The sequence below is a fragment of the Carex rostrata genome, chromosome 6, assembly GCF_964058835.1.
Source record: "Carex rostrata chromosome 6, lpCarRost1.2, whole genome shotgun sequence".
Taxonomy (NCBI): Eukaryota; Viridiplantae; Streptophyta; class Magnoliopsida; order Poales; family Cyperaceae; genus Carex; species Carex rostrata.
The window spans coordinates 9,808,257-9,818,338 of record NC_135923.1 but is presented as its reverse complement, the minus strand read 5'-3'; the positions used below and the strand labels follow the sequence as shown (position 1 = coordinate 9,818,338).

The 10,082-nt window shown below is 35.3% G+C and overlaps 2 protein-coding genes across 4 annotated transcripts; one reads left to right on the top strand and one right to left on the bottom strand.

The window, feature by feature from the left end:
* The first annotated feature begins 1,949 nt into the window (after window positions 1–1,949).
* On the top strand, window positions 1,950–5,302 carry MSFC1 (Mitochondrial substrate carrier family protein). The gene is made up of 2 exons (XM_078304079.1): window positions 1,950–2,531; window positions 4,491–5,302. Exons 1-2 carry the CDS (start codon window positions 2,133–2,135, stop codon window positions 5,028–5,030), a joined length of 939 nt encoding a protein of 312 aa, XP_078160205.1. The 5' UTR covers window positions 1,950–2,132; the 3' UTR covers window positions 5,031–5,302.
* A 1,140-nt stretch (window positions 5,303–6,442) lies between these two features.
* Window positions 6,443–9,647, bottom strand: LOC144555860 (la protein 1-like). Of its 3 annotated transcripts, none has more exons than XM_078304295.1 (7): window positions 9,591–9,647; window positions 9,312–9,364; window positions 8,183–8,261; window positions 7,754–7,909; window positions 7,457–7,599; window positions 6,996–7,144; window positions 6,443–6,622 (listed from the first exon to the last, which is right to left on the bottom strand). In XM_078304295.1, the coding sequence occupies exons 2-7, from the start codon at window positions 9,360–9,362 to the stop codon at window positions 6,547–6,549; spliced, it is 654 nt and encodes a 217-aa protein (XP_078160421.1). In that variant the 5' UTR covers window positions 9,363–9,364; window positions 9,591–9,647; the 3' UTR covers window positions 6,443–6,546. The 3 variants fall into 3 exon arrangements, with proteins under 3 accessions (XP_078160421.1, XP_078160422.1, XP_078160420.1); XM_078304296.1 differs by having other exon boundaries at window positions 9,568–9,608; XM_078304294.1 differs by lacking the exon at window positions 9,591–9,647 and having other exon boundaries at window positions 9,312–9,549.
* Between the last annotated feature and the right edge of the window lie 435 nt (window positions 9,648–10,082).

The following is a 10,082-nucleotide window of genomic DNA, read 5'->3' as shown; positions in this document are numbered from 1 at the left end:
AACATTATTGTGATCATCCTTGTGGTTAAAAAAAAAAAAAAATTTTGAAGTTTGCTGCTGCATGATATTATCACGATTATGTATTCAAAATTCTGTTTTCGCTAAACTTCTTTTATCCTTTTGGGCTTACAAAAGAATTAAAGAAAATAATTTCTCTGCATGTAAAATTTAAGGTGTGAAAATATCGTGCTCATGAATGATTCAGATGTAATGCGAGTTTTGAGCCAAATGAAACTATTAACAGAGATAACCAAAGAGACGTTAAAAATTTGTCAATTTGCCGTTAAGGAATCTTTATCTCCTTTGAAAGAGCCGTTAAGGTTTGACAATTTGCCGATCTCCATTTTTGTTCTTATTTTGCTTAAACAGTATAAAATTATTGTCCAGATTTCTAATGTTATGAGGCTAGCTGATTCTTTTATGAGGACGGTTGAAATGCATTCAAATTTTTGTGCACCCAAATGCATCCTATTCTTTTTCTCTATTTTCAAAGTCCGAATAGTCAATCCGAATCGTTAGATGCGATTTATATATTAAGATGTGCTTGGAGACCAAATTTTACATTTTTGAAATTTTTTTACTATTTATTAAGCCACTTTGAAAAATCGCTGATCCAATGGTCCAGAAAATGTAAAATCAGCAATTTTCAAAGTGGCTTAATAAATAGTAAAAAAATTCCAAAATATGTAAAATTTGGTCTTCAAGCACATCTTAATACATAGATTGCATCTAACGGTTCGGATTGACTATTCGGACTTTGAAAACGGAGAAAAAGATTTAAAAAATAGAGTGCATTTGGGTGCATTTGAACCCTCCTCTTCTTTTATTATGATTAAATTACATCCCAATTCAAAAACCCAGTCAATTTATACCAAGTATACAATGATTAAATTTGGCTAAGGCGCTTTTAATTGAAGATCTTCACGTGGCAACCAAAATCTTAATTTCCTTTTTAGTAACAAAATCTTAATTGTGGTGGTTCCTTGAATAATCTCAGAAGTAATATAATCTTATTTCTCGGTTTATCCTTGTGGAGAAACTGATGCTAAATCATTTGGTGAAAAGATTCATTTTTTATTCTGATAGCCTCTATCGTATTTTCAAAAAAGAAGAAGAAAAGATTTATTTTTTGTGCTCCTTCGGACAGTCGGTTTTGAGTGGGCCGTCTAATTTGAAACTTTGAATCTGTATTACCAGACTAGTCCTTAATGGATAGTAGGCCCGTGTGATGTAAATTACTTTGTGTTTTACATTTTGCTTGGTGCTGGAATAATCAATATGAACCAGTAGATTTGCAAAGTTATCCACAATTCTACTAATTTGAGATCTGTTAACAACTTTTTCGAGAAATTTTACTTTAAATTTAAACAAAAAAAAGTTCTGTTGACATCACTTTCTAAAATATATATATAAACTTGTATAAATTAAACATAGCTCAACTTGATAGACCTGTCCACAATTTTCCAGATGAGCGCAAAACTTACGGGGCTGTTCAGCAATACATGGTGTTTAAATAATAGTCCGCACTAAGAAGGAGTTGTTCGCTAAGCTAAAGAAGGAGGAGGTGCCTTAAGAAAAGAGCAAGAGATTAAGATCTGAGCAAAATGAGATTAAAGGAGATTATCTTAATTCAAGCTAAAAAATTAATATTAGGCAAGATTAAGCTGCTAAAAAAAATCTAAAAGAGGCTCTTTTTCCTTACTGGAAAGTGAAGTAGTAAATTTTTTTTTACGAGACAGGTAGTCAAATTCCTTGCGTCTGTGAGTCTCTCTATCCCCGCTAAATTGGAAAAAAAAAATTTGTTCGTACTCATGGCATACACTCAAATGTGTAACAAGTCCAGAAACTTGTACACGAGAAACTTGTACTCCATATCCATCTGAAATTTCAAACTAAAAGGGAATATTTATTTATTGCCAGCTTTCCCACGCGAGAAACGCACGACTACTAACCAACGGCCCGTATTAAACCAGCAACTTCTCCCTCACTCCCTAGTGCCCCAACACAAACCAATAAAACCAACAAAAGCAAAATGAAGACTGCGAGACAATGAAATGAAGTAACCCCCCAACACAACTAAAGTAACACCCTTCTCGCCTCCCCAGCCACCGCCAAGATCGCTTCCGGTCGAGATGGCACCGTCTCCCTCCGACGATCGCCGCCGGGATTCCATCCCTCCTCACGTGAAGGCGTTATCGGGTTCTCTCGGCGGAATTATGGAAGCGTGCTGTCTCCAGCCGATCGATGTAATCAAGACCAGGCTCCAGCTGGATAGAACAGGGACCTATCGAGGGATAATCCACTGTGGCAAGACCGTGGCGACGTCTGAAGGGGTGAGAGCTCTCTGGAAGGGACTTACGCCATTCGCCACCCACTTGACGCTCAAGTACGCGCTCAGGATGGGGTCGAATGCTCTTCTCCAATCAGCTTTCAAGGATCCAGTGACCGGGAACTTGTCAAATCAGGCACGGCTTGCGTCGGGTTTTGGAGCCGGTGTGCTCGAGGCGCTGCTAATCGTTACTCCTTTTGAGGTAATATCTGGCTCAGTTTTTTTTTTGTTTACCATTAATTAATCCGGTTATTGGTTATAAATTCTTACTGGAAAGAAATGTTCGTTGCTCGAGGCGACGAGTGGCTGCTAATTGTCACTCCTTTTGAGGTTATACCTACGTCTGTTATTTTAGTCCATTGATTCATCCGGTTATTAGTTTTAAATTCTTAACTGTACAGAAATGTTGGTTGCTTTAGTGCCGGTGGACAACTTGACAAGTTTTTTTTTTTTGGTTTTTGTAAGCTGAGTCGATCGTGGAGAAGTTTAGTGAGTCTATGGTACTATGCATATTACGATTTGGCACCGTGCTACAGCTCTATATTCGAGTTTTCAAATTCTATCGGTCGATCCGAACTGTTCATCTTGTTCTCCATATTAATATGTGTTTGGAGACCAAATTTTACATTTTTTGAAATTTTTTTACTATTTTTTTAGATTTATTGAAAATCACTGTTTTTGGATGGTCCAGAATTTTCAGATCAAGTGATTTTCTAAATATCTAAAAAAATAGTAAAAAAATTCCAAAAAATGTAAAATTTGGTCTCCAAACACATATTAATATGGAGAACAAGATGAACGGTTCGGATCGACCGTTAGGATTTGAAAACTCGAATATAGAGCCGTAGCACGGTAACAACCCGTGATATGCATAGTACCATAGACTCACTCTGCATTATAATATTCCTCAGATATCAAGAGTTCAAAAAGCATCTCGCCTTTTACCCAACTGGATATTTTTAAACTCCAAGTTGATTACCTCGTAACCAGCTTGCCCTGATGTTATACTTTTGCATTAGGAATCTTTGTTCCAAAATTAAATAATATTTGAATGGGTCTAGTCAACTTTTGGTCAACAAATTAATAGTGTACTTGTATCAGATCATATTATTAAGAGGGAAAATATTTGTACTATTATTGTTGTTTTGAACTTGATGTTTGTTCCGGTACCAGATATATGGTTATACAAAAAAACTTCCGGCTTCAATGTAACTGGTAGGATTCCCCCGCTTTTTCACAAAAAGAAAAATAATTATAAAGCGGGGATAGAAATTGAAATCTCAGTTTTTCATTTCGCTCTATATAGCTAATGTATTGTGTATTTGAGGTCACATTTCTTTTCATTGCTTTGACACATTCAAGGAACATGGCTGAGAAAACCTTAATAGTAGTTGTTTGTTTGCTTTTTATAAGCTCCTCAACAAATTTGTTTGTTTTTTGTTCCTGTTCACGACCTGTGTGCTAATTCCAGATTAGGTCCATTGGGAATCTACACTATTAGTCTCAGTAAGATACATACATTTTCATTTTAAGTTTCTGACCCAGCATTGAAAATTTCTTGTGCTGACCTTTAATTTATAAGCATATTTTTGTCACACTATTTTATTGTGCCATCTGAAATAATAATTAAGGATACTGCTCCCTCAAAATGCAATTGTCAAGAGAGACAAATGAAGCTGTACTATCAAATTACTATATTTTGCTGTCAAGAGAGACAAATAATTAAGGTCTATGCTATTTTGCTGTCTGATGCAGTTTAAGTTTTTTTTTTTAATTATTTAAAAAAAGAGGTAAAAAAAAAAAAAGATTGAAAATTGATCTTTCTCACTCCTTGTTGGGACCAATTCTACTGTGATGGCTGTTTCATAGTACCATGTAACTAACCTTATAACAAATACTACATTATTGCTTCTCAGTATCCAATAAAAAAACTCAAAATTCAATTAGTGGTGAGCACAGTAATCACTGTACCGGGTTTTCATTAGCAAGGTCAGTGCAATAGTAGTCGAATTCTCTGCATGAATCCTAGTTGCCAGAACAGTTAAAGCTGCTATTAAGGAAAAGCAAAGACCAGCATTGACTTGAATCCTCTCTGCATGTAATATCTTCTATTGTATTGAATTAACAATATTGCTAAAAGCATTTTTTATCCAAATTTCAGGTGGTAAAAATCAGACTTCAGCAACAGAAAGGTCTAAGCCCAGATCTTCTACGCTACAAGAATCCGATCCACTGTGCTAGAACTATTGTTCGTGAAGAGGGACTCCGCGGACTTTGGTCTGGCGCATCACCAACTGTGATGCGAAATGGCACAAACCAGGCTGCCATGTTCACTGCCAAGAATGCCTTTGATGTGCTACTATGGCAGAAGCATGAAGGAGACAGAAAAACCCTCCAACCGTGGCAATCAATGATCTCGGGTTTCTTGGCTGGTACCGCAGGACCAATATGTACGGGCCCATTTGATGTGGTCAAGACCAGACTCATGGCCCAAGGGAGGTCGCCATCCGGAGAGTTGAAGTATAGAGGCATGATACATGCTATCAGAACTATATATGCTGAGGAAGGACTACGTGCATTGTGGAAAGGATTACTTCCGAGGCTTATGAGGATACCGCCGGGCCAGGCAATTATGTGGACTGTCGCAGATCAGGTTACTGGCTTATATGAGAGGAGATACTTAAAGGAGGCTTCTTTCTGATTTGAAAACAAGTAAAAATGAAAAGAAATTGCAGAGTAGGGAATTTTATTGATGGTAAACTTGTATTTCCAGTTTTGGGTAAATCTAGGTGCAGAGTAATTTGCTATTATTTTCTTTTTCCTTTCCTTCATTTATGTGAGCTGGAGTATTCTTCCAGGAGAAATAAGGTTTCCATGGAAAGTGAGAGGGACCGAAAATCCTTCTTGGATATTGAATTGTATTGTTGCTGGAGGCTTCTAACAATCTTTACTATGTCGTTTTTATTTTCTTTTCGCAAGGTATTCTTTCATGTGCATTAATGTTTGGCTGATGATGCGAACGGAGCCAAGCTTGGGTAATATGTCAGAATAAAACACATTTGGTTGCAATTCCGCAATGTTTGCGGAAGAACGTAGGTGGCCAACATGTAGGTTAGAAACAAGAACAGCAAATACTGGTAGGCTTTGTTTGGGAGCTGGAAGCCTGGAATAGATGGGAATGAGAGTCTCTGTAATTTCTGTCAAACATGTACTCATGTAGCAAACAAAGAAGGATGGTTAGGAGCACTTACTGAAGCTTCAAATAATAAAGTGTCCCAAAAAAAGACAAGTATGATGTCTCCTAATAAGTGTAAATTTTATTAATAATAGAAAAATAATTTATCAAACGGATTGAATTCAGAATGAGAATAATTTTCTTGATTTAAATGGAAGTTTGATCCCCTAATTAACATTGTTGTATTTATTTAGAAGGTGGTTCATGAGAACATCTGAATAATTGATCTTCCACTGCCAGAGGCTAGAGAATGCAACATGTAGAGAGGATCCGCTTGAACAATTTGGGGCTTTACTGGTACACCGAGGCCCCTCCTGCCTGATATCTAATCAGGCCCGCTGATCAAACTGGGCCTATGAGAAGCGCACGGTTGGAGAGCACTAAATAGTTTAGCCGGGTCCGTTTGCCCCGAAGCGGCACCTCCTTTGCCTCTTCCGATTTGACGGGTCCGCTCAAAATAAGATGTGTGTGTTTTGAGACTTTTGACAAAAGTGGCGCTCTAAGTAAAACTGGATATAGAAAAGATGTGATGATTGATGACAGGATGGTGGTTTGAGGAAATATGAGAGAGTACAAAAAATTCTTTATCCATATAAAGAGAAGAGACTTTTGATATTTTTAAGACTTCAAAACTAGATATATAAGAACTTCATAACACATACCAACTAATTCTTTACAAATATTCAACAAATTTAAAAATTTTAAATCTCTAACTTTCCTGGATAATTCTTATCATATTCTAACACTCCTAGAAAAATTCTAAGCATTTTAGATAAAAAATTTCCCTGCACATTCTATTTTAGTTCATATAATAAGTTACAAACATTTCCTACTCATCCAAACAAACTCATGCATCCAGTTACCATACCAGTCAGGTCTAGGCTGTGCCCCCCAAAAAAAAACTATGAAACTCTATTAGCATTGGCATTAGTTGAATTTTCACCTTCAGGTACCAGAACAAGTACTACTATTTTAAGTGCTTCTAGCGGTACCCTTTGCCAGTATTCTTCTTTTTGTGCTCCTCTATCTGTTTCTCTCTCTCTGCATCATATTCCTTCCTGTTTTGTCAATCAATTGTGATAGAGAAGATAAATATCAGATCTAGGATCAAATTCAATTTATTTTAATAGAAGAAAGGTAATTATCTTAAATTAAATGAAGTTCAAATTGGAAGTAATTAAACTCATCTCAATTGAGAATTGCTTCACCTCAAATTAAAAAAAACGAATTTTACGTGGTTCAACAAGACCTCAAGGACGCAGCAAGAACTGGTACATACAGAACACGAGTACCAGTCAATTCTGGTACGATTGTGAATTGATATTCCAATCCTCAATTGAACCCTTCTTTCTCGACAATTAATTGAACCTTTTTTTAATATACAGTTAAGGGGTAGCAATTCAGCTCCGACAAATAATAGAATATACGTACTTTGGTTTGAGCACCAGTTCAGCTCCGGCAAATACCAGATTCTCCTCCAGAATTTTCTTTGCATCATCCTTTTCAGAGAATTCAATATGAGCCGTACCACAAAAGTATCTCTTGTCAGATACATTCTTCGGTAGCCTCACACTATTCACCTAGAAAAGCAATTTCTTTATTTTATTATATTATCCTTAACAAGAAAATTGTCATCTACATGCCAATCAATCTTGACAATTGCCGAACACAATATGAATTTCTGAGCACCAAAGACCAAAAGAATAGAAGAAAGAAAACAAGATACAAGGAAAACATAATATTCAGTTGGAATGGGAATCCTGCTTCTGGTCCTTACTGGTATTGGTAAACTTACTTGCTAGGTACTTTTCTTATTACTAAATTCATTCTCTTTAGAAGTTGTAAAGATAATGTCAGCAGCTACTAAATACAATTGATCTACATCAGTTTACCTTAGCCAGCTTGCTAAAAAATGCCTCAACATCTTCGAGTGTGATGTCATAAGGAAATGGAGAGGTGGCAATAGTACGAGAATCAAGTTGCTCTATCAGCTCCTCTGGTTTTAACAACTCTGAAATTCTCCCTACTTTTTTTCCTATTTTCAAATAAAGTAAAGAGTCAGAAAAAAATACTAAAGGTAAGAAACATGAGACGGATACAGCTATTTTATCTTTGATATAACCAGTACAATACTATCATGTATCACATCAAATTGTACAGAAAACAATGGTACTAAGGCAAAGACTTACCATCTTCTGACATACGAAGAATAGTAGACCGGCTTTTAAGAACCTCAGAAACAACATCGACTATACCAGCCGGTACCGACTCAGGTTTAGTATCATGATCCAAACCCAAAATTGATCGCATCCGTCCAAATGAGCATATCAGAGCCAAGCTTACCACTTTGCAAGTTTACAATAGTCAAAGGTAAAAAGAAAAAAATATTGCGAATAGCAAAGTATCTGCATCACATTCTTGTATTTTAACTTCTATATAATTGAAAAACAAAACTAAAGCAGAATCAACACAACCTAATTTGACAAGACTCAAACACCACAAGTTCCAACCAAAGGATAACAGATAAAAAGAAAAAACAAACAAGCTGTGCATCATTATCATGCTTAACTTCGGTATCATAATAATTGTTAGGTTTGTACTTTGTGTGTAAAGGATACGTCCATCCTGGTTTTCTTCAACAGGTCTTCTCAGGAATCCATCTCTTGGCAAATTGCTGTCACTAAAGTAGAATTCCACCTGTAAGATCAAAAGAATTCTATTTGAGAAAAACATCATTATAACTCCCAATTTAGCCCATCATAAAAACAACCAAAAATTGCTCGGCAAGTTTCCAACTGCAAAACTGATATAGATCCATCTGAGAAAAGAAAAAAAAAAAAAACTATGTCCAGAAACTGTTAGCATCTTAAGGGGAAAAAATTGCAAATATTACATGAAGTGAAAATCCTTTTTTTAACTGCCATAACAATCACACAAAATCCAAGTCTTCTGAAATGATAAATATCTCATTCAAACAATATGCCATTTCCCTCTATACCTCCAATTTTCCATTAGTACAAATTATAGAACTACTGATACTTGTTTGTTCTATCTTCAACAGGAAAGGGGTATTTTAGGATTTAATCAAAATCTACACAATGAAAGCAATGAAAGAAAGAGAATAGTTTCAATGAATTGCATGGTAATAAATAATGGCATGTGCTACTTGAATATGAGGAGGGATCAAGTTACAACACTTGAAAGTTACAACAAAGTTACAACATCATTTTTTTTCATTTTCAAAGTCCAAATCGTCGATCCAAACCGTTAGATATTCAATCTATATTAAAATGTGCTTGCAGACCAAATTTTACATTTTTTGATATTTTTTTGCTATTTTTTAAGATGGGTACAAAATCGCTGTTTTTATTAAAATTCTGCACCATTAAAAACAGCAATTTTGTACCCATCTTAATAAATAGCAAAAAAATTTCAAAAAATGTAAAATTTGGTCTGTAAGCACATTTTAATATAGATTGAATATCTAACGGTTTGGATCGACGATTTGGACTTTGAAAATGAAAAAAAATGATGTTGTAACTTTGTTGTAACTTTCAAGTGTTGTAACTTGATCCCTCCTCCTTGAATATTTCACATAATTGTAGGGGTTTAATGCGATTGTGATATCTAGAAAATATATTCCAAAGAACAAATAAGCGGAGTTGCATAGTAAATTTAGCAATGACCAACTACAATTTGTATTTTTTATCTTGAAAAACAAATAACCGAGTGTGAGGGATATTCAACCTGACGAAGCACACTGCACGCCTTTGCTTCCTCAAGGAATTTGCTCACCATGGCTGTCAGGGAATCGTCGGTTAGAATGGTTAGAATTAGAGAGGGAGGAATGAAATGAGAGGCAGGATCTCCAAAGATTTTATGCCTTTTAAAAATCTTACATTTTTCCTTCTAAAATTAGCAAAATATATTATTTATCCTTTTAAATTTCAGAAACTCTCACATTTACCTAATTTATTGTCTTTTCTATTAAAACTCACTTTACATTTATAAATTTCCTACTTTTACCCTCTATTAAATGCCTTTTTATACATTCAATTGCTCAAAAATTGATGGGATCAGCTTTCTTTGGGTCATGAGTCAGAGGGAAAGAATGGAAAAAGAAAATGATTTTTCTTGACGCTGCCTTTTTTAAACGCTAAGATGCGTTTAGAACTTTAGATATATAGGGCTAAAATTGTGACCATTGGGTACTCTCACTTCCATGAAGAGTATTTGTTTGAGCATTGTTAATTCCGTTCTATTTCAGTGGTATGAATACAAACTTATAGTTTGGTAATGAAATAGGCACTTTTGTTGTTTTTTAGAAGAAAAGTTTAGCAAAATGCTTAAAAAATTAAAAAGGATGAACTTTTTGCTGGACCTAGTGTAATTTTTTTTTTGCTTACAGCCTATCTTATTATCCTAGTGCAGGAAAGTTGTATTTGCAACATTCTTTCAAGCTTTAGTTGTTATTAGTTTTTTTCTCAGATCTGACAAGTTTAAAAACATAGCATCCCT

Coding starts and splice junctions, on each gene's coding strand:
- LOC144555860 (XM_078304295.1), bottom strand. CDS start 9,362: ATGGTGAGCAAATTCCTTGAGGAAGCAAAGGCGTGCAGTGTGCTTCGT. Junction 7,910..8,182: donor TGAAGAAAACCAGGATGGAC/GTATCCTTTACA, acceptor AAACTTGCAAAG/TGGTAAGCTTGGCTCTGATA. Junction 6,623..6,995: donor GAACTGGTGCTCAAACCAAA/GTACGTATATTC, acceptor TTGACAAAACAG/GAAGGAATATGATGCAGAGA.
- MSFC1 (XM_078304079.1), top strand. CDS start 2,133: ATGGCACCGTCTCCCTCCGACGATCGCCGCCGGGATTCCATCCCTCCT. Junction 2,532..4,490: donor TAATCGTTACTCCTTTTGAG/GTAATATCTGGC, acceptor TCCAAATTTCAG/GTGGTAAAAATCAGACTTCA.